General features: G+C 39.0%; 1 protein-coding gene across 1 annotated transcript in view; it reads left to right on the top strand.

The window, feature by feature from the left end:
- The window catches only part of LOC102416262 (calcium-binding mitochondrial carrier protein SCaMC-1), a 58,204-nt gene extending 34,986 nt beyond the window's left edge, over window positions 1-23,218 (top strand). The window contains exons 7-10 of the mRNA XM_006045130.4: window positions 1,154-1,261; window positions 2,702-2,869; window positions 19,525-19,675; window positions 21,141-23,218. Coding sequence (XP_006045192.1) covers window positions 1,154-1,261; window positions 2,702-2,869; window positions 19,525-19,675; window positions 21,141-21,325 — 612 coding nt within the window. The 3' untranslated portion in view covers window positions 21,326-23,218. The remainder of the gene's footprint in view (window positions 1-1,153; window positions 1,262-2,701; window positions 2,870-19,524; window positions 19,676-21,140) is intronic.
- The last annotated feature ends 1,338 nt before the right edge of the window (window positions 23,219-24,556 follow it).

Here is a 24,556-nt window from a genome sequence, read left to right on the forward strand (position 1 = left end):
AATAATTCTTTCAACAACCCTGTTTGGTATAGGTATTGTTATCACAGATGAGGCACCTGCAGTTTGGGTATGTTTGTGAACTTACTCAGAGCCATATAGTTGTAGGGCTCCAGTTCAGGTCTGCCTGCCTTTGGAGCCCATGATATTTACATCCTGCCCCATCGATATTTTGGCTGCACTTGTGCCAGACTTCCACCCATGGCCAGATCAGCCTTGTCACTTTCTTTAGTGCTGGTGGGCCAAGGGGTCTGGGGTTGTTTTGTTAGTGTAATCATATGTATTATCTACAAAAACTTTTATTCTAAGTCGTTTTATTATGTGTTTGTTACTGATTTATTTGTACTGGTTAAAACCATGGGGACAGTATCTAAAAGCTGTGAGCACTTTATTAACCTGTGCATCTGGAGAAGAATGCTGTGATTCTGTTTCAGCAAAGGAGCTACAGGGTCACCTCTGTGGACCATCTGTGTTTTGTGGAATTCTAACTTGAAAATCACTCTCCAGTAAATGAGTCTATTAGCATTCAAGCCTTGCTTTTCTGTTAGATAGTGTTAATGCAGTGTGTGCATTTTGAGAAACTTCGCATTGTCAATTAATTGGTTTCTAGGAGCTGATTTGTATTTTGGTATTGTTTTAGCTTGGGCTGCCATAACAGAGCACCATATGCTGGGTGGTTTAAAGAATGGAAGTTTATTTCTTGTGGTTCTAGAGCTGGGGAATCTGTCATCAAAGTGCTTCAGTTTCTGGTGAGGGCTGTCATTTTGGCTTGCAGATGGCCACCCTTTCACTGTCTGTTTCACATGGCCTTTCCTTGGTGCATGCATGTTGGGTGAGGGGGGAGATAGAGAGAAAGGAAGAGGCAGAGAAAAGTGAAGGGGAGGGAGGGAGGGAGGATGAGATTGAACATGTATGTGGGAGAAAGGTAAAGAGATCTCTGATGTCTCTTGTAGGAACATTAACCCTGTCATGAGGGCCCAATCTCATGATTAGACCATAATTTCTCCCAAAGGCCCCATCTCCAGATACCATCCATTGGAGGTTAATGCAGTTTCAAAATATGAATCTGGGGTGGGGGTGGGAGGGAGAAAGGGGGGAAGAACACAGTTCATTCTATAGCAAATATTAATGCACATTTAAAACTTCATTTACACAGTACAAGAAGTTGCTTACTGAGGAAGGACAGAAAATAGGAACCTTTGAGAGATTTGTATCTGGTTCCATGGCTGGAGCAACTGCACAGACTTTTATTTATCCTATGGAGGTAAGTACTATTGTAAAGTCTTTTGTATTAATGGTGTTTGTATTTTTATCTATTGCTGCATAATAGGTTATCCCAAAATTAACAGTTTAAAACATATTTATCATCTCACAGTTTCTGTGGGTCAGGAATCTGGCCTCTGGTTCAGGATTTCTCACAACCTGCAGTCAGGGTGTCAGCCAGGGCTGCAGTCCCTGCAGGTATCAATGGGGGATGGACGTCCTCTTAAGTTTATTCATGTGTGTATTGCCAGGGCTCCATAGCTATTGGTTGAAGATATCAGTTCCTTATTGCATGGGCCTCTCCATAGGATGCTGTGTTTCCTCATAACATGGTAGCTGTATTTTTTTCCAAATGAGTTATCAAAGAGAACACCCAAGATGGAAATTGCACTCTTTGGTCATATCTGCTGTATTTTGTAGGTTGCACAGACTGCCCCTGGTAGACGGTGGAAGGGGATACACATGGTATAAATACCAGGAGGCTGGGAGAGTTGGGGTTTATCTTGAAGGCTGGTTGCAAGAGTGTTAATAAGAATTAGAACACCCAATTCTCTCTAAAGAGTTTCTGTACCATAAATTTTATAATGGAACCTTAGAATTAGATTAGGTGATGATAATCCTAACTGGACATCCTTCCAATAGAGCATAGATTAGCAAACCATGGATCTGTGAACTGTTTTGTACAGCCTTTTTTTTGGTTTTTGCATTTTTACCTTTCAAAGGTGGTTTAAAAAACTAAACAACAAAATACAAAACCAAAGAATTTGCAACAGAGACCTGGTATTTTAGTCCTGCAGAAAGTAAAATATTCACTTTATAGAAAAAGTTCACCAACTCCTCCTTTAGGGTAAAAATAATGTTACAGATGTGGATATCTTTATTGATATGACAAAGGGTTTTTTAATAACTGAAAAGACCTAAGAAATACCGTTAATTTTCATCTTTATGGTATGTATGTTAATATAGCTTTCCTTTCAAGCATCTTAATATTATTGCTCATATTACTCCACACACTCCTCAAAAGATATCCTAATTAATATCTAAGCTTCCTCTTACATCCTCCACCTCAGTTAATAGCATCACCTTCCCTTTATCCTGCTGGCCACATCCTGAGTTCCATGCTAGAAACTCTTGAGTCATCCTTCCCCCTTCCTCCATATCTAATTTGTCACAGTTTTGTTAAGATATCAATAGATTATCTCTGTTTCCTCTGCCACTCCCTAATTCAGATTCTTTTTACAACTAAAGCATCTTCTTGACTCTGGTCTTAGACCCTCAAGAGAGATACTGTGTACGAGTTTCTTACACATCAACAAATTGGACAGTCATTTGAGTGACAATATATGCTAGGTATTTGTTCTCTGTAAAATTACTTCTTTCAAGTTCTATGATGATAGCATTAGTGTGAATAATAGTATTTGTTATATTCTTTCATAACCAGGTTCTGAAAACCAGGCTGGCTGTAGGCAAAACTGGACAATACTCTGGAATGTTTGATTGTGCCAAGAAGATTTTGAAATATGAAGGCATGGGAGCTTTTTACAAAGGTTATGTTCCCAATTTATTAGGCATCATACCTTATGCAGGTATAGATCTTGCTGTATATGAGGTGAGTTTGTAGCAATCTTTTGAATCCAACAATATAGTTAAGTAGTTCTCATTGTTAGAATTTGACTTTATATGGAGAAGTACATGTCTGCCAGGAAACAGTTTGTAAATGAAAGTAGATTCAAGGGTGTATTCTTTGATCTTTCTGAGACCCCATATGCCTGTGATCTTTTGTATTAGATTTCCCTGTTAATTATTTTTATTAATGAAGGTAATAGACTCACATTCAGATATAGTTGTTTAATTCTCTAATACCATATACAGAAATAAAATAAAAATAGATTAAAGTGCTAAGGCTGGATACCATAAAACTCCTAGAGGAAAACATAGGCAGAACAAGTCTTCAACATAAATCACAGAAATATCTTTTTGGACCCATCTCCTAGAGTAAGGGAAATAAAAACAAAAATAAACAAATGGAACCTAATTAAACTTAAAAAGCTTTTGTGCAACAAAGGAAGCCATAAACAACATGAAAAAACTACATGTAGACTAGGATAGAATATTTGCAAACAGTGCTACCAGTGAGGGGTTAATTTCCAAAATTCACAAACAGCTTAATATCAAGAAACAACCCAATCAAAAAATCAGCAAAAGGCCTCAACAAACATTTCTCCCAAGAAGACATATAGGTGGTCAACAGGCACATGAAAATATGCTCAATATCACTAATTATTGGGGAAGTGCAGATCAAAGCGACAGTGAAGTATCGCCTCACAGCAGCCAGTTGGCCATCTTTAAAAAGTCTAAAAATAGTAAATGCTGGACACAGTGTGGAAAAAGGGAATCCTTGTACACTGTTGGTAGGAATGTTAGTTGGTACAACCATTATGGAAAACAGTATGAAAGTTCCTTTAAAAAAACTAAAAATAGAGCTACAATATGCTTCTGCAGTTCCATTCCTGGGTGTGTATCCAGAGAAAACTTTAATTTGAAAAGATACATGCACCTCAGTGTTCATATCAGCACTATTTAGCCAAGACATGGAAGCTACCTAAGGTCCATCAACAGATGAATGGATAAAGAATATGTATTTATACACAGTGGAAACTCAGCCATAAAAAAAATGAAACAATGTCATTTGCAGCAAGATGGATGGACCTTGTTTTGTTTAGTTGCTAAGTAGTGTCTGACTGTTTGCCACCCAATGGACTTTAGCCTGCCAGGCTCCTCTACCCATGGGATTTCCCAGGCAAGAATACTGGAATGGGTTGCCACTTCCTTCTCCAGGGGATCTTACCAATCCAGGGATCAAACCCATGTCTCCTGCATTGGCAGGGGGATTATTTACCACTGAGCTACTGTATAACACAGGAAACTATATTTGATGTCTTGTAATAATTTATAATGGAAAAGAATCTGAAAAAAAAAAAAGACTGTATAACTGCATCACTTTGCTGTATACCTGAAGCTAACACAACATTGTAAATTAGTTATACTTTAAAAAAATGATTACAGATGTAGTTGTTAAGCTTGGAAGATGATACTAGGGATTTTGAAGAGAGAGATAATAAGCAAAAATGGCATATTTTCTTTGGTTTGTAAAAATTTCATATTGATAAAGCCAAGAGACTGATGTGTGAGTAGCACAGATTTATTCTTTGTACTTGCCAGCCTGAAGAAACCTAGCAGGAAATAATCAAACACAAATCATTTATTTGGGATCAAAGAATTGCAATTCAGTGCACCCAGATTTGGGTAGCAATATCAACATTGTCTGCTAGGGAGTAAAAGGGGTTTTTAATGACAAAGAAGGGAGGTTTGCATTACAAAGAATTTTAGAGGGAGCTGAAGGCAGAATTTAGTTGGCGAAACATGATTGATGGCTAAGGCTATCATTGGAGGGAGATAAGAATTCGTTACTGTGACAAGTTGTCAGTGTTCTTGCAGAGTCCTTGGACTGTCTGTGGTGTGGCCCAGTTCTTAAGTTCATGGTTCCACCTGGTGAGACGTACATAAGGTCTAACTCTTGAATGGCCTTTTGGCTTCATTTTAAAACCCCTTGACATAAATGACTCCATTTTATTTCACATTATCACCCTTTTGATCAAGATCATTCTCTAAAAGCATTTCCAAACAACTTAGAGGTTTGCTTTGTCCCATATCACTGGGATTGACCTGTGCCATAAAATCATGTTCCTTGTTGGGGAGAATTTTTAATCTCCAATGCTTACTTCAAAAAGTCAGTGTCAAAGGGTTAGACCACATTTGAGCAACAGGGAGATATTCAGGAAATGACTCTTGGGCAGATTTGGTGACTCATAAGGAAGTTGTAAGTCACTGCTGCTGCAGCTGCTGCTGTCACTTCAGTCATGTCCGACTCTGTGCGACCCCAGAGATGGCAGCCCACCAGGCTCCCCCGTCCCTGGGATTCTCCAGGCAAGAACACTGGAGTGGGTTGCCATTTCCTTCTCCAATGCATGAAAGTGAAAAGTGAAAGTGAAGTCACACAGTCCTGTCCGACTCCTAGCGACCCCATGGACTACAGCCTACCAGGCTCCTCCATCCATGGGATTTTCCAGGCAAGAGTACTGGAGTGCGGTGCCATGCTAAGAGTTAATAACTGACCAGTTAGGATCAGACAGTAATGAGTAGTTTTGCCACTATGTAAAGGGACAAGAGTTGCAAGGTTGAGCTTGTTGTAGCAGGGTTATGTCACAAGTTAGTAATGATATTTCATATGGGGTAAGACAGCTTGCAGAAAGGTATTGAGTGTGATGAGAATTGAGCAAGCCTCCTGTTGCATGGGGGAACATAGATGATAAGTGGAGAGACAGTCACCATTTCCTCAGTTATGTTGTAAGGGCTGCTGCTTCTGAAATAGCTGTTATGCATGGAGGCAGACCTCTGGCCACAGGTCCGATTGAGTGTCAAAGCCAAGAGATTGGTGTTGACCTCTGTGCCTTTGAGTAAGCAATCCTAATGCATTTCTCTGCTCTTGTACATGAGGTAGAAAGGGGGAAGCTGATAATTAGAATGTCCTAAAGCAGGAGACAACAAAGTCCACTTCTCAGGTTCTGGAGCCATAAAGATGTTTTCTTCCTGCTCTAAAGGATCTGGTCTTTGAGCTGTGAGCAATGAATAAAGAGGCTGGGCAACTAAAAGTGTTTGGTTAGCTCAAGATGTTTTATTTATTTATTTTAGGCTGGTGGACTTTTTTTTTTTAATTAATTTATTTATTTTAATTGAAGGCTAGTTACTTTACAATATTGTGGTGCATTTTGCCATACATTGACATGAATCAGCCATGGGTGTACATGTGTTACCCATCCTGAACCTCCCTCCTATCTCCCTCCCCATCCCATCCCTCAGGGTCATCCCAATGCACCAGCCCTGAGCACCCTGTTTCATGCATCAAACCTGGATTGGCAGTATGTTTCACATATGATAATATACATGTTTCAATGCTATTCTCTCAAATCATCCCACCCTCACCTTCTCCCACAGAGTCCAAAGACTGTTCTTTACATCTGTGTCTCTTTTGCTGTCTCACATATAGGGTCATTGTTACCATCTTTGTAAATTCCATATATATGTGTTAGTATACTGTATTGGTGTTTTTCTTTCTGACTTCACTCTGTATAATAGTTTCTAGTTTTACCCACCTCATCAGAACTGATTCAAATGCATTCTTTTTAATGTCTGAGTAATAAGTTATGACCAATCTAAATAGCATATTAAAAAGCAGAGACATTACTTTGCCAACAAAGGTCCGTCTAGTCAAGGCTATGGTTTTTCCACTGGTCATGTATGGATGTGAGAGTTGGACTGTGAAGAAGGCTGAGTACAGAAGAATTGATGCTTTTGAACTGTGGTGTTGGAGAAGACTCTTGAGAGTCCCTTGGACTGCAAGGAGATCCAACCAGTCCATTCTGAAGGAGATCAGCCCTGGGATTTCTTAGGAAGGAATGATGCTAAAGCTGAATCTCCAGTACTTTGGCCACCTTGTGCAAAGAGTTGACTCATTGGAAAAGACTCTGATGCTGGGAGGGATTGGGGGCAGGAGGAGAAGGGGACAACAGAGGATGAGATGACTGGATGGCATCACTGAGTCCATGGACATGAGTCTGAGTGAACTCCGGGAGTTGGTGATGGACAGGGAGGCCTGGCATGCTGCAATTCATGGGGTCACAAAGAATCGGACACAACTGAGCGACTGAACTGAACTGAATATTCCATTGTGATATATACCACAGCTTTCTTATCCATTTGTCTGCTGATGGACATCTAGGTTGCTTCCGTGTCCTGGATATTGTAAACAGTGCTGCGATGAACATTGGGGTACATGTGTCTCTTTCCCTTCTGGTTTCCTCAGTGTGTATGCCCAGCAGTGGGATTGCTGGGTCGTATGGCGGTTCTATTTCCAGTTTTTTAAGGAATCTCCACACTGTTCTCCATAGTGGCTGTACTAGTTTGCATTCTCACCAACAATGTAAGAGGGCTCCTTTTTCTCTGCACCCTCTCCAGCATTTATTGTTTGTAGACTTTTTGATAGCAGCCATTCTGACCAGCATGAAATGGTACCTCATTGTGGTTTTTACTTGCATTTCTCTGATAATGAGTGATGTTGAGCATCTTTTCATGTGTTTGTTAGCCATCTGTATGTCTTCTTTGGAGAAATGTCTGTTTAGTTCCTTGGCCCATTTTTTGATTGGGTCCTTTATTTTTCTGGAATTGAGATGCAGGAGTTGCTTGTATATTTTTGAGATTAATTCTTTGTCAGTTGCTTTGTTTGCTATTATTTTCTCCCATTCTGAAGGCTGTCTTTTCACCTTGCTTATAGTTTCCTTCGTTGTGAAAAAACTTTTAAGTTTAATTAGGTCCCATTTGTTTATTTTTGCTTTTATTTCCATTACTCTGGGAGGTGGGTCATAGAGGATCCTGCTGTGATTTGTATCAGAGAGTGTTTTGCCTATGTTTTCCTCTAGGAGTGTTATAGTTTCTGGTCTTACATTTAGATCTTTAATCCATTTGAGTTTATTTTTGTGTATGGTGTTAGAAAGTGTTCTAGTTTCATTCTTTTACAAGTGGTTGACCAGTTTTTCCAGCACCACTTGTTAAAGAGATTGTCTTTTCTCCATTGTATATTCTTGCCTCCTTTGTCAAAGATAAGGTGTTCACAGGTGTGTGGATTTATCTCTCAGCTTTCTATTTTGTTCCATTGATCTATATTTCTGTCTTTGTGCCAGTACCATACTGTCTTGATGACTGTTGCTTTGTAGTAGAACCTGAAGTCAGGCAGGTTGATTCCTCCAGTTCCATTCTTCTTTCTCAAGATTGCTTTGGTTATTTGCGGTTTTTTGTATTTCCATACAAATTGTGAAATTATTTGTTCTAGTTCTGTGAAAAATACTGTTGATAGCTTGATAGGGATTGCATTGAATCTATAAATTGCTTTGTGTAGTATACTCATTTTCACTATATTGATTCTTCCAATCCATGAACATGGTATATTTCTCCATCTATTTGTGTCATCTTTGATTTCTTTCATCAGTGTTTTATAGTTTTTTATATATAGATCTTTTGTTTTTTTAGGTAGATTTATTCCTGAGTGTTTTATTCTTTTTGTTGCAATGATGAATGGAACTGTTTTCTTAATTTCTCTTTCTGTTTTCTCATTGTTAGTGTATAGGAATACAAGGGATTTCTGTGTGTTAATTTTATATCCTGCAACTTTACTATAATCATTGATAGGGTTTTCTATGTAGAGGATCATGTCATCTGCAAACAGTGAGAGTTTTGCTTCTTTTCCAATCTGGATTCCTTTTATTTCTTTTTCTTCTCTGATTGCTGTGGGTAAAACTTCCAAAACTATGTTGAATAGTAGTGGTGAGAGTGGGCATCCTTGTCTTGTTCCTGATTTTTAGGGGAAATGCTTTCAATTTTTTACCATTGAGGATAATGTTTCCTGTGGGTTTATCATATATGGCTTTTATTATGTTGAGGTATGTTCCTTCTATGCCTGCTTTCTGGAGGGTTTTTTATCATAAATGGATGTTGAATTTTGTCAAAGGCTTTCTCTGCATCTAATGAGATAATCATATGGTTTTTATCTTTCAGTTTGTTAATGTGGTGTATTATGTTGATTGATTTGTGGATATTGAAGAATCCTTGCATCCCTGGGATAAAGCCCACTTGGTCATGATGTATGATCTTTTTAACATGTTGTTGGATTCTGTTTGCTAGAATTTTGTTAAGGATTTTTGCATCTGTGTTCACCAGTGATATTGGCCTGTAGTTTTCTTTTTTTGTGGCATCTTTGTCAGGTTTTGGTATTAGGGTGATGGTGGCCTCATAGAATGAGTTTGGAAGTTTACCTTCCTCTGCAATTTTCTGGAAGAGTTTGAGCAGGATAGGTGTTAGCTCTTCTCTAAATTTTTGGTAGAATTCAGCTATGAAGCTGTCTGGACCTGGGCTTTTGTTTGCTGGAAGATTTCTGATTACAGTTTCAATTTCCGTGCTTGTGATGAGTCTGTTAAGATTTTCTACTTCTTCCTGGTTTAGTTTTGGAAAGTTATACTTTTCTAAGAATTTGTCCATTTCTTCCAAGTTGTCCATTTTATTGACATATAGTTGCTGATAGTAGTCTCTTATGATCTTTTGTATTTCTGTGTTGTCTGTTGTGATTTCTGCATTTTCATTTCTAATTTTGTTGATTTGATTCTTCTCCCTTGTTTCTTGATGAGTCTGGCTAATGGTTTGTCAATTTTATTTATCTTCTCAAAGAACCAGCTTTTAACTTTGTTGATTTTTGCTATGGTCTCCTTTGTTTGTTTTTCATTTATTTCTGCCTTAATTTTTAAGATTTCTTTCCTTCTGCTAACCCTGGGGTTCTTCATTTCTTCCTTTTATAGTTGCTTTAGTGTAGAATTAGGCTATTTATTTGATTTTTCTCTTGTTTCTTGAGGTAAGCTTGTATTGCTATGAACCTTCCCCTTAGCACTGCTTTTACTGAATCCTATAGGTTTTGGGTTGTTGTGTTTGCATTTTCATTCATTTCTATACATATTTTGATTTCTTCTGTGATTTGTTGGTTATTCAGAAGCGTGTTGTTTAGCCTCCATATGTTTGTATTTTTAATAGTTTTTTCTTGTCGTTGACATCTAATCTTACAGCATTGTAATCAGAAAAGATGCTTGGAATGATTTCAGTTTTTTTGAATTTACCAAGGCTAGATTTATGGCCCAGGATGTGATCTACCCTGGAGAAGGTTCTGTGTGCACTTGAGAAAAAGGTGAAATTCATTGTTTTGGGGTGAAATGTCCTATAGATATCAATTAGGTCTAATTGGTCCATTGTATCATTTAAAGTTTGTGTTTCCTTGTTAATTTTCTGTTTAGTTGATCTATACATAGGTGTGAGTGGGGTATTAAAATCTCCCACTATTATTGTGTTATTGTTAATTTCCCCTTTCATGCTTGTTAGCATTTGCCTTACATATTGCGGTGCTCTTATGTTGGGTGCATATATATTTATAATTGTTATATCTTCTTCTTGGATTGATCCTTCTTTGTCTCCTGTCACAGCCTTTATTTCAAAGTCTATTTTATCTGATATGAGTATTGCTAATCCTGCTTTCTTTTGGTCTCCATTTTCATGAAATATGTTTTTCCAGCCCTTCACTTTCAGTCTGTATGTGTCCCTTATTTTGAGGTGAGTCTCTTGTTGACAGCATATATAGGGGTCTTGTTTTTGTATCCATTCAGCCAGTCTTTTTCTTTTGGTTGAGGCATTGTTAAGTATGATCCTGTTGCCATTTACTTTGTTGTTTTGGGTTTGATTTTATATACCTTTTCTGTGTTTCCTGTCTAGAGAAGATCCTTTAGCATTTGTTGAAGAGCTGGTTTAGTTGTGCTGAATTCTCTCAGCTTTTGCTTGTCTGTAAAGCTTTTGATTTCTTCTTCATATTTGAATGAGATCTTTGCTGGGTACAGTAATCTGTGCTGTAGGTTTTTCTCTTTCATCACCTTAAGTATGTCCTGCCAATTCCTTCTGACCTGAAGAGTTTCTATTGAAAGATCAGCTGTTGTCCTTACGGGAATCCCCTTGTGTGTTATTTGTTGTTTTTCCCTTGCTGCTTTTAATATTTGTTCTTTGTGTTTGATCTTTGTTAATTTGATTAGTATGTGTCTTGGGGTGTTTCACCTTGGGTTTACCCTGTTTGGGACTGTCTGGATTTCTTGGACTTGGGTGGCTATTTCCTTCCGCATTATAGGGAAGTTTTTAACTATTATCTCCTTAAGTATTTTCTCATGGCCTTTCTTTTTGTCTTCTTCTGGGACTCCTATGATTCAAATGTTGGGGCATTTAACATTGTCCCAGAGGTCTCTGAGGTTGTCCTCATTTCTTTTAATTCTTTTTTCCTCTCTGCTTCATTTATTTCCACCATTCTATCTTCCACCTCACTTATCCTATCTTCTACCTCCATTATTCTACTGTTGGTTCCCTCCAGAGTGTTTTTGATCTCATTTATTGCATTATTCATTATTGATTGACTCTTTTTTTATTTCTTCTAGGTCCTTGTTAAACATTTCTCGCATCTTCTCAATCCTTGTCTCCAGACTATTTATCTGTAAATCCATTTTGTTTTCAAGATTTTGGATCATTTTTACTATCCTTATTCTGCATTCTTTTACATTTAGACTCCCTATCTCCTCCTTTTTTGTTTGGTTTGGTGGGCATTTATCTGTTCCTTTACCTGCTGAATATTTCTCTGCCTTTTCATTTTGTTTAGATTGCTGTGTTTGGGGTGGCCTTTCTGAATGCTGGAAGTTTGTGGTTCCTCTTTATTGTGGAGGTTCCTCCCTATGGGTGGGGTTGGACGAGTGGCTTGTCAAGGTTTCCTGGTTAGGGAAGCTTGCGTCGGTGTTCTGGTGGGTGGAGCTGGATCTCTTTTCTCTGGAATGCAATGAAGTGTCCAGTAGTGAGTTTTGAGGTGTATATGGGTTTGGTGTGACTTTTGGCCCCCTGTATTTTAATGCTTAGGGTTATGTTCCTGTGTTATTGCAGAATTAGCTTGATATGTCTTACTCTGAAACTTGTTGGTTCTTGGGTGGAGCTTGGTTTCAGTGTAGGTATGGAGGCTTTTGGATATGCTCTTGTCAATTAATGTTCCCTGGAGTCCGGAGTTTTCTGGTGTTCTAAAGCTTTGGATTTAAGCCTCCAACCTCTGGTTTTCAATATTATTCTTACAGTAGCCTCAAGACTTCTCTATCCATAATGCACTGATGATAAAACATCTAGGTTAATTGAGAAAAGATTCTCCACAGTGGGGGACACCCAGAGAGGTTCACAGAGTTACATGGAGAAGAGAAGAGGAAGGAGGGAGATAGAGGTGACCTGAAGGAGAAGAGGGGGAATCAAAAGGGGAGAGAGCAATCTAGCCAGTAATGAATTCCCTATGTGCTCTCCACAGTCTGGAACATTCAGAGAGGTTCACAGAGTTACACAGAGAAGAGAAGAGGGAGGAAGGAGATAGAGGTGACCAGGAGGAGAAGAGGGGGAATCAAAAGGAGAGAGACAGATCTAGCCCATAATAAGTTTTCTAAGTGTTCTCCACAGCCTAGAGTACCCAAAGAGATTCACAGAGTTGGGTAGAGAAGAGAAGGGGGAGGGAGGAGATAGAGATGACCTGGGGGAGAAAATGGAGAGTCAAAAGGGGGAGAGGGAAATCAAACCAGTAATCACACTCCTAAGTAAAAATGGGTACTGAAGATTGGATTCTTAAAGGTACAAAATTGATAACCAATACCAAAAAGCAACGATTAAAAATCTAGAGTAGAGGTTAGACTCTCAAAAATATAATATTAAAAAACAAAGCAAAATCACAAAAATTATTTAAAAAATATGAAATTTGCTTTAAAAATAGGGTTTTTTTATTTTTGCAAGGTAATAGTAGGTTATAAAAATGAAAATTAAAGGAGTAATAATGATCTAAAAAATTTAAAAAAAATTTTTAGATGATAATAATAAAATATATCTAGGAATTTCTCTGGAACTGTTGAGGGCAGTGTGGGGTCAGTTCAGTTTCAGATAGTTCCTTGTTCCAGGTTATACTTCTTCTCCAGGTCTATAGGCCCTTTCCAATGTATTTGGTGCTAACTACAGGGTTTTAATCTGTTGCACCTGTCACTTCCAAAGTGGTTCCCTCTTCTTTGCTTATTTTGGCTTCCTCTGTTTGCAAGTCTCTGCAGTGTCTAATTTCCACCCTGACACAAGGTGGTGAAGGTGGTCCCTTATTTAGGCTCACTTGTTCAGTTGTGCTGTCGGTGGGGAGGAATACTGCAAACAAATATCAATGACATGTGTGGGGAGTGCTCTCCATGTCTGGGTCACACTGGGTTGGCCCCTGCTCTTGGTGTGTGTGCTTTCCCAGTCTACACTGCTCAGGCTCCAGGTTGCTCTGCAGGGGAACTGTCTAAAGCGGGCCCTGGGTTGTGTGCACTTCCCAGGTCTAAGCCACTCAGGTTCAGGTTCTTGGGTACTCCACAAAGGCACAGACTTGGTTGGGCCTGAGTTTTGTGCCCTTCCCAGGTGCAACCAACTCAGGCAACCAGGTGTTTGGCGAGCACACTCTCCCCAGGTCGGGGGTGCATCTTATCACCTTCCCGGTCCCAGCCGCTTGGTTTCTTGGGTGTGCAGTGGGAGCGTCATCTCAGGTGTGCTGTGTGTCTCCTCTGGGGAGCTGATCTCTGGCTGCAGCCCTCCTGGCAGATGTCAACCATCCAGGATCCCAGGAAGACTTGGTTAGCAACTGGGAGCCTACTCGCAGTTTGGTAGAGGATGCTGTCCCTGGGGCTGAGATTGCCCCTTACCTTCTGGCTCTGGGTGTCCCCACCTGCCTCTCTGCCTCCAGCGTGGGATAGGCTGGTCCGCATCTGGCTAGCTGTCTTCTGGTATTAGCTCAGTCCTTTGTTCTGTGAGCCAGCCCGGCAGTGCCTTAGGTTAGAGCTTTTCGTAGGAAAGTTCTCTCTCTCTCTCTTTTTTCTCTCTTTCTGACTATCCCACAGTTTGGGTTGCTATCTCACATTAGTTCCCTCAGATTGTCCTTAGGGCATTCAGACCCGGTCCTTACCCTAGGCAATGCAGCCCGCGCCTTCCTGTTCAGCCCCCACTTGCTGCTGGTGGATGCAAGCGTCTGAGCTACTTCTGCTGGGAGTTGTGGTTAGGCACATAATCTGTGGCTTTTTTTTTTTTCTTCCCATTTATGTTGCCCTCTGAGATTCCAAAATTCACCACAGACCTGCCAGTGAGAGGGTTTCCTGGTGTTTGAAAGCTTCTCCTCCTTCACAACTCCCTCCCCAGGTCAGGTCTCTGTCCCTAACTCTTTTGTCTCTCTTTTTATCTTTTATGGACTTCCCTGGTGGCTCAGATTGTAAAGCGTCTGTCTATAATGCAGGAGACCTGGTTTCAATCCCTGGGTCAGGAAGATTCCCTGGAGAAGGAAATGGCAACCCACTCCAGTACTCTTGCCTAGAAAATCCCATGGACGGAGGAGCCTGGTGTCCATGGGGTCACAAAGAGTTGGACACAACTGAGCAACATCACTTTCACTTTGTCTTTTATATTTTGTCCTACCTCCTTTTGAAGAGAATGGGCTGCCTTTCTGGATGCCTGGTGTCCTCCGCCAGCATTCAGAAGTTTTTTTGTGGAATTTGCTCAGTGTTCAAATGATCTTTCGATGAATTTGTGGAAGAGAAAGTGGTCTCCCTATCCTATTCCTCCGCTATCTTAGGACCGCCCCCTCCAGATGTTTTAAAGTTGTCTTTTGGTCTGTGGCTGTGGGAAATTTAAGACACTTTGAATACTAATAGGTTCTAAAAGGAGTCCTTTATCTGAGATCAGGTGTCTTAGGTATTTGACCTGTGTTTGAACGAGTTGTAATTTCTCTTTGGAGACCTTCATGACCTTCAGTTGCTAACAGCTTGAGGAGATGATGCTGACTTGCTCACTTGCTTCCTTGGAAGAGAAGAAAAGAAGGTCATCAACATATTGCAAAGGGTGGGCACTTATGGGAAAATGACAGATGCTAAATCTGCTTTTAGTATCTGTAAAAAGTAGGGCTTTCAGTCTAGACTTCTGACATGTCCAGGTGTATTGTCCTTCCCACATGAAAGCACATAACATTTGACTTTCACAATCCACAGAGATGCTGAAAAAGGTGCTACAGAGATCCATTATGGTGAAAAACTACTCTCTGTAGGAATTGCCATTAAAAGAGCATGAAGGTCAAGGGCAACTGGATAGCAATTAATGACAGTGTTATGAATAGCTCCCAAATCTTGGGCAAATCTCCATTCTTCTTTGTGGGATTTCTTAATAGGGAGAATGGGTATAGTACAGAGACTAGTGCAGGGAACTATGAGGTCTTGTGTCTTATATTCCTGTATGATTGGTTGAATTCTTGCTAAGGCCTCAGGACTTAAAGGACATTGTTTGATGTTAGGAACAGGCTTACCATGGTCTATTTGAATTTGAATTGGGGGACTCAGATGAATCTGCCCAATGTGGATTGTGGATTTTGCCAAGTCACTCAGGGACTTCTTTGAGTTTCAAGTTCCTGTTACCTTCCGAGCTTGTCTTAAGGGCAAAAACTGCTGACAAGGTTGAGGAACTTGGAATGCCATCCATTGTTGAGGGGTTGAATTAATTTCAAGGATAATTTTCCCTTTTGAGAAAAAGGGATACAAATATCTCTTCAAGTCCCTGATTTCAGTTCATTTGGGTGTATACCTACCAGTAGAATTGCTGGGTCATATAGTAATTCCATGTTAAGCTTTTTGTCAGTTCAGTCACTCAGTCGTGTCTGACTCTCTGGGACCCCGTGAACTGCAGCACACCAGGCTTCCCTGTCCATCAGCAACTCCTGGAGCTTGCTTGAACTCATTTCCATGGAGTTGGTGATGCCATCCAACAGTCTCATCCTTTGTTATCCCCTTCTCCTGCCTTCAATCTTTCCAAGAATAAGGGTCTTTTCCAATGAGTCAGTTCTTTGCATCAGGTGGCCAAAGTATTGGAGTTTCAGCTTCAGCATCAGTCCTTCCAATGAATATTTGGGACTGATTTCTTAAAATTGACTGGTTGGATCTCCTTGCACTCCAAGGGACTCTCAAGAGTTCAAAATACCATAGTTCAAAAGCACCAATTCTTTCACGCTCAGCTGTCTTAGTGGTCCAACTCTCACATCCGTACATGACTACTGGAAAAACCATAGCTTTGACTAGATGGACCTTTGTCAGCAAAATAATGTCTCTCCTTTTCAATATGCTGTTTAGGTTGGTCAAAGCTTTTCTTTCAAGGAGCAAGCATCTTTTAATTTCATGGCTGCAGTCACCATCTTCAGTGATTTTGGAGCCCAAGAAAATGAAGTCTGCCACTTTTTCCATTGTTTCCCCATCTATTTGCCATGAAATGATGGGACCGGATACCATGATCTTAGTTTTTAGAATGTTGAGTTTTAAGCCAGCTTTTTCACTCTCCTCTTTCACCCTCATCGAGAAGCTCTTTAGTTCCTCTTTGCTTTCAGCCATAAGGGTGGTGTCATCTGCATATCTGAGGTTATTGCTGTTTCTCACAGCAGTCTTGATTCCAGCTTGTGCTTCATCCAACCCAGCAGTTCACATGATGCACTCTGCATATAAGTTAAATCAGCAGGTTGACAATATATAGCCTTGGTGTACTCCTTTCCCAGTTTGGAACCAGTCCATTGTTCCATGTCCAGTTCTAACTGTTGCTTCTTGACCTGCATATAGATTTCTCAGGAGGCAGTTAAGGTAGTCTGATATTCCCATACCTTGAAGAATTTTCCACAGTGTGTTGTGATTCACACAGTCAAAGGCATTACCATAGTCAAGGAAGCAGAAATAGATGTTTTTCTGGAATTATCTTGCTTTTTTGATGATCCAATGGATGTTGGCAATTTGATCTCTGGTTCCTCTGCCTTTTCTAAATCCAGCTTGTACTTGGGACGTTCTTGGTTTGTGTACTGTTGAAGCCTAGCTTGGAAAATTTTGAGCATTATTTTGCTAGCATGTGAGATGAGTGCAATTGTGCAGTAGTTTGAACATTCTTTGGCATTGCCTTTCTTTGGTATTGGAATGAAAACTGACCCTTTCCAGTCCTGTGGCCACTGCACCCTTTTTCATTCCCACTAACAGTGTACTTTTCTACATACTCACTAATATTTGTTAGTTTCTGGTTTTTTGATAATGTCTATCCCAACAGTTGTGAAACAATATCTCATTGTGCTTTTGACCTGCATTTCTCTGATGATGAGTGATGTTAAGGATCTTTTAATATGTTTGTTGTCCATCTATTTATTTTTTTGGAGAAATGTCTATTCAAGTCTTTTGCCCAGTTTTTAATTAGGTTTTTAAAATTGTTGTTTAGTTGTAGAAGTTCTTTATATATTTTGGATATTAACTACTTATCAGATATATGGTTTGCAAATATATTCTCCCATCCCATAGGTTGCCTTGTTTTTCTCTCTCGTTTCCTTTGCTGTGCAGAAGTTTTTAAGTTGATGAAATCCATTTGTCTATTTTTACTTTTGCTGCCTGTGCTTTTAGTATCATATCTAAGAAATTGTTGCCAAATCCAATGTCCTAAAGATTTTATTACCCTGAGTTTTCTCCTAGGAATTGTATACTGTTAGCTCTTATGTTTAGACCTTTAATTTATTTTGAGTTAGTTTTTTGTGTATGTTGTAAGATAAGGGTCCAACTTTATTTTTCTGCTTGTAGATATCCAGTTTTCCCATTTGAGAAGAAGCTGTCTTTTGCCCAATGGGGAGAAGTTATTTCTGGGCTCTCTATTTTGTTCAATTGATCTATGTACCTGTCTTTATGCCAGCATGGCACTATTTTGATTACTGTTGCTTTGTAGTATATATTGAAATCAGGAAGTGTGAGGCCTCCAACTTTGTTCTTTTTTAAGGTTATTTAGGCTAGCTGCGGTCCCTTGAGATTCTATTTGAGTTTTAGAATTTTTATTTTTTATTTCTTCACAGTATGATTGAAATTTGAATAGTGATTGCATTGAATATGTAGATTGCTTTGGGTAGTGTGCTAGTTTGTTTGGACTGCCATAACAAAATACTAGATACCAAGAATTCTGAGGTGGTCCAGTGGTTGGGACTCTGCGCTCTCACTGCCTAGGGCCCCAGCTTCAATCCCTGATTGGGGAACTAAGATCTTGCAAGCTGTACGGGATGGCAAAAAAAAAAAAACAAAAAAACAGAAAAACCAAAAACCAAGAAACGAAACAAACAAACAAAAAAACCCAGAGACTGGATGGGTTAAACAACAGAAATTACTTTTTCACAGTTCTGGAGGCTAGAAATCCAAGATCAAGGTTCTGGCTTATTTGGTTTGTGGGGAGGCTGTCTTACTGGCTTGCAGACTGCGGTTTTCTTGCTATGTTCCCAGAGGGAGAGAGAGTGAGTGAGTGAATTCTCTGGTGTTTTTTTCTTATAAAGATACTAGTCCTATTGAATCAGGACCCTGTTATGACCCTGATGTTGCCAGAGAATCTTCATAAGGTGATAAAATTTTGAGGGGTACAGAGCTAATGAAGAAGGAGAGACAGACAGGAAGAAATAAAAATAAATAAGTAAAAAATTTTAAAAATATAGTGTGACCTGAGAGATAGGGAATGATAATGGCCCTAAGCATGAGAAGAAAATGGATTATGGAATAAACAGAGAAGACTTGCAAGATCATATATATTTTATAGAACTTTAATTGTTTCAAGAGTATGTTTTCTTCCCTTTTTTCCTCCTGTTCTAGTCTTCACAGTGTAAACAGTTGATTAGTTTCTAGTCAATCACTTCTTTTATTTCTGCAGTTCAGACATGATTGTCTTTAGCCTTCATAACTCTATTTATTGTCATATATTGCAATACTAAGTGAATATTAAATAAACACTTAAACGTTATTTTTGCTTCCAAATATATAAAGCTATTTGTGTTATATAATTGTGAGGTCCAAGTATGCATTAAATTTTTCATTAAAATATTTAAAGTAATGTATGATTTCTCCCATATATTAGCATATATTTTAATACTTAAGATATTTTTATTTAAAAAGTAAATTAGCATATATATTTTATATAGTTTCTCTCAATTATGGCCTGCTCATGGAAATACAGGGACTCAGGAGAATAGGTAAAAAGCGTCGCCTGGGGATCAGTACACTTGATTCTACACCCCTGTTTAAAAAAAACTCCACTGAGTCTCATTTCTAAAATCAGAAGAATAGCTCCACCTTTTGTAGAGCTTTTGTAGAAGAACTGAATGAAATAACATATGTGTAAAGTAAAAAAATCAGATGCACTTCATAGTATTATGTTATTTTCATTGATACTGTGGAAATGTTGTTTAGATCCTACATTGGTGTGCGATTGATCCTCACATTTACTCAGAAGGAAGGGAGAACCCAGTGCAAGTTGCTGGTGTTTTGAATCCCTGGTGGCTTCCCTGCTTCTCTACAGAGCTGTTGCCTCTGCAGTGGCTGCTGCTTCTGGGAGCGGGTTGCCCAGCGTTGCAGAAGTGTAGCCTGTCGATCCTATCAGGATGAGAGCTGCCGTGGGAATGTCCGTGTTGAGTGCAAGCAGTTGTAAGTAGCTGTTTATTATTTTTCTTTTCTGTTTCTCTGGCAGCTCCTAAAGTCTCATTGGCTAGATAATTTTGCCAAAGACTCTGTGAACCCTGGAGTCATGGTGTTGCTGGGTTGCGGTGCCTTATCCAGTACCTGTGGTCAGCTGGCCAGCTACCCCTTGGCTTTGGTGAGAACACGCATGCAGGCTCAAGGTGAGTTTTGAATGAAAGCAGGACACTGCTTTAAAAGTATGGCATTAATAATGTGCTTCTGGAACTCTCAAGTTCCACTGAGACAGCAGAGTGTGGTTTTAAGATAATATTTCTTAACCATTTTTTTGTTATTGCCTCCCTAAGGAAGCTTTCTAGAAATTCTTTTCTAAATCAGTTCTTCTTCATGAAATCTTAATAGCACAGGTACACTATGCATATACTGAATGTGTATCTGTGGTTTCTGCACAAATACAGTAAGATTTTCTTGCTTATGTGGGAATGCATGTTTTAAGAGTACAGTTGGCTTTCCCCATTCGTGGGCTCTGCATCTCAGGATTCAACCTACAGTGGATTGAAAATACTCAGGGAAAAAACTCCCGAACTCCAGAAAGTTCCAAAAAGTAAAATGGAAATGTGCCACGCAGTCCACTCTTTACATTGTATTTACAAATCATTTGCATTGGAAGTGTTGGTTAATTAATGATTGACTGCTTGGTTGGGGGAGGTGTGGTTGGTACTTGGAAGAGAGGTTGCGGATAGAGGTGCAGATGTTCAGGGTGTACTGTTTAAAGAAATGATAGTGGATGAGATAGGCCAGAGATAAATCAGAAAAGAGAGGCACAGAATGCATGCTATTTAATATAGCAATGCAATGCATTCATGCGTATGTGCTCGGTCGTGTCTGATTCTTTGTGACACCATGGACTGTAGCCCTCCAGACTCCTCTGTCCATGGGATTCTCTAGGCAAGAATACTGGAGTGGGTTGCCATTTCCTTCTCTGGGGGAATCTTCCCAACCCAGGATCATACCTGCATCTCTTGTATCTCCTGGATTAGCAGGCAGATTCTAGTCAGCAAATTGTGAACAAAAAGAACAATTAGTGAGATGACAGGAGATCCAGGAGGCATGGTGTAATCAAAGTCAAGGAGACAGTGTCACAGTGGGGAGGAATCACAGTTTAAAAGTTTTAGATCCCATAATAATAAAAAACTCTAGCCACCATTTACTGAGAATTTGACAAATGCCAGCTGATTTACATAGTTGTTACTGATTCTTACAACACTGCACAGTTTCCATTCCATTTACAGGAGAAAGACCATCAGCTGTCAGCTCTCCCACTTGCTGGCTGAGTGTGTTGAGACAAGTTTCTCTGTCTTTCTAAGATTCCTTACTTACTAAATGGATATAATAACTCTTACCTTGGAGGATTGGTCTATCAAGTAATTAACCCAACATCTAACACCAAGTTGATAGTACCATTGTTATTCTTACCAGAGCACTCACTCTTAGGTGCTACCCAGGGAGAATTATATAAAGGGGCACTTTTTGAGGACCCTTGCAATAAATTTTATCTGTTCATTGTATTCTAGAGTATCATTCTGAATCATAATTGTATACAGTCATAATAAAATGTGTGAATATTAAATAAGCCTGATTTCTTTTCTTTTTTTTTAAATTTTCTAGCCATGATAGAAAAAAGCCCACAGCTGAACATGGTTGGGCTCTTTCGACGAATAATTTCTAAAGAAGGACTACCGGGACTTTACAGAGGCATCACCCCAAACTTTATGAAGGTGCTCCCTGCTGTAGGCATCAGTTATGTGGTTTATGAAAATATGAAACAAACTCTAGGTGTAACTCAGAAATGACATGTTGAATTTTTTGCTTTGGCATGATTACTGAAACTTTCAACCGTCTCCAGAGTGATGTTTTCTCCTAGAATTGAAACAAATCTATGGCAAAAAGAAGCTTTATTTTTTTTTTTTTCCACAAAAAGGAAGAGCATATCAATGATAATTTCAGACATTTGGACTCAATTTTATATATTCAGAAATGTCTAAAAAGATCATAGTTTTGATAAGCTCATACAATTTTGAGAAAGCCACAAAATTATAGTTTATCTTTTCTTAATAGTTCTTTCTACAATCTCTGCCCAGAATCCTAAATCTGAAGAAATGTACTTTCTTGAACTAAATTTGCTTTGTGTGCTAGAATTATAAATCTTTCATCTTTATTTTGGTTGGTTCAAGTTTATGCCAGTTCCTTTATACTTAAATATCATTTTCTTAAAAATAAAATGATCAGAAAACTTGGAAACTTAAATTGTTCATATATTTTGAATTTCTTAAAATTTCCTTGTAGGATCATTAATGGAGAATCATTGCATGAAAACATACCTTACAGCAGCCAAATACGTATAGAGTTTATATTCTTTCTTTAAGCAGAATAAGAATGAACGTTAAATGGCAGAATTTCAAGGCATGTGAATACCCTAGTCCACTCATACAATTTTTGTGTAAGGAGGAGTGACAAAATATTTATTTCAGTGACCACTTCTCCATTTTGCTTGTACTATTGTTTGGTTTTCAGGACAACACACTGATTATTAGCATATCACTGGTAAATTGTCCACACAAGGCAACTTACTTGAGAGATTCTGTTCATTATCATTGTTTAGAAAAGCATCAGGAAACAAAACCCCTTTACATATATCCGTCTCTAAAGAGCATCTCTCTTCGCTTTGTCTTTTGTCTCCTACTTGAATCAAACTCCTGTTTTCACCAGGAAGGCTTCTGGAGGCAATTCCCGGTTATCTGAAATTTCTTAATTACGTGAAGTAGGTTGATCATGGGTAAATGGCATTCTCATTACCCCCTCACCATTTATTTGACCCTGCAATTCTCAACTTGGGCAGTGCAAACCTAGCAGAATAGTATGTATTAAAAATAGTATATATTAATTCTGCATATTTGGTGCCCATAATGAAATGGAAGTCCCAGTTTACAAACAAGTACATTCATATTTTGTCTTGCCCCCAGTTTTAGGAACATGTTTTGATTTAGAAAACTTAAAATGGAGCGAGAACATGATTTTATTTTACTGAAGCCATTTTTTTATAATCAACTGTCTTTTCTGATTTGTGTGATTAGGACTTAGCCAACTATTTAGTAGTTGAAATTATTCTTATCACTTTTCAGTGTAATTCTTAAGCTCTTTTGATTTCTAGTAATTTCTGTCATAAATTGCCAATGTTTTAATGAAAATCTGGTGACATAATAGGCATTTACTTTATTTGAACCTACCTCTCATGTTTTCTAAACCAAAGAGAAATGTTGAACTTGTGTTTGTGAAACGTATCCTAACATATAGTTTTCATTATATTTGTTATGCCTGATAAATATCTCAATGTTTTTATAATACATACAGTAAGTGTGAAACTGTCTTCAGGGTGTTTGTACTTTTGAGTAACGTGTAAATGACAATATTAAGGTACTAGATTAGCTCTTTTTTTCACTCATAAAATTATTGGATGAGTAAAATTTCAGGCTACTGAAAAAATCCATTGTTCATTATGAATTTAAATTGTTTTCTATTTAACATTTGTAAGGTATGAATGTGATTTATCTGTGTATCTTGTATCTTTTGAAGAAAATCTTGTATTTTTTGAAAAGAGCCCAGAGTCAAGAATAGTTTATTTCTGGCATTACTGCATATTTGCTTTACATTTATAATTAAAAATACATATATGTTTGTTTTTGAAATGTCTTGTTTCCTCATTAAAAAAAATAGTGTAACTGAGGCAAAAAAAATGGCTGTTATACAGTTTATATCACTGGCAGCAGTTTGAATAATTATAGTATTATTGGGTAAGACTTATTATAGTCTTTCCAAATATTTTGGCCTTTTCTGAACAGCCACAACAGTTGTTAAATCTGTCATACATTTTGGTATAAGATGATGTTTTTTGTGATGTCCAAATTCCACATTTACCAATAAGGATGATACTCCTGGGGGTCACAGGCTTCCCTAGTGGCTCAGATGGTAAAAAAATCTGCCTGCAATGCAGGAGACCTGGGTTTGATCGCTAGGTTGGAAAGCTCCCTAGAGAAGGGAATGGCTACCCACTCCAATATTCTTGCCTGGAGAATTCCATGGACAGAGGGGCCTGGTGGGCTGCAGTCCATGGGGTCACAAAGAATCTGGTATGACTAAACAACTAATACTTACCTACCTGGGGGTCACAGTGCCAAGGAGAATCTGAAGTCACAGTCTTCTTGGTACATTGGTGGAGTATCAGTTTGTCTTGGAGTTGTGGGAAACAAAACTAAGTATGTTTGTGTGTGTGTTAGTCGCTTGGTTGTATCCAACTCTTTGCAACCCCATGGAGTGTAGCCAACCAGGCTCCTCTGTCCATGGAGTTCTCCAGGCAAGAATACTGGAGTGGGTAGCCATCCCCTTCTCCAGGGGATCTTCCCGACCCAGGGATTGAACCCAGGTCTCCTGCTTTGCTGGCAGCTTCTTTACTGTCTGAACCACCAGGGAAGCCCCCAAGTAAGTTTACTGGTAAGTAATTAAGCAATTATATAATTCAGATTTATAAATTTGGTTTAAAAAGATAAAACATAAGACTGCAAAGAAATTCTGTGTTCCAACCTGAATGCTCCCCAGCCTTCCGGAAAAACTCCTTAGCCCTCTTTGACTCTCAGGGCCCTTTCTTAGAAAAATGCCACCAGTTTGTTTCTTACCTGTCTGTCTTGTATCCCCATCCAGAGGGTAAGTTTCACAGGAACAGACATTGTATTTTGACTATTTTGGCCTTTGAGCTTTACAGCAGATCGCTTGTGTAAAATCGTGGCATGGTTTCCCTATCCTCAAATAAGAATATTCCTGGTTCTTTTGCTCTCATGGAATTTCTCTGTTTTGCAAAGAGCACCAAGGAATAATTAGGTGTCCAGGGGAGCGACCGACAACCCCCCTTCACCTCCTTTGCCACATGCCCCACTTGGGAGACGCACACAGCAGGCTGAACTTGTTTAGACCATTCTCTGGGACAGCACACCGTGCACAGAGCCGTCTGCCCTCCTGCTTCCCTGCAGGAC

The sequence above is a fragment of the Bubalus bubalis genome, chromosome 6, assembly GCF_019923935.1.
Source record: "Bubalus bubalis isolate 160015118507 breed Murrah chromosome 6, NDDB_SH_1, whole genome shotgun sequence".
Classification (NCBI taxonomy): domain Eukaryota; kingdom Metazoa; phylum Chordata; class Mammalia; order Artiodactyla; family Bovidae; genus Bubalus; species Bubalus bubalis.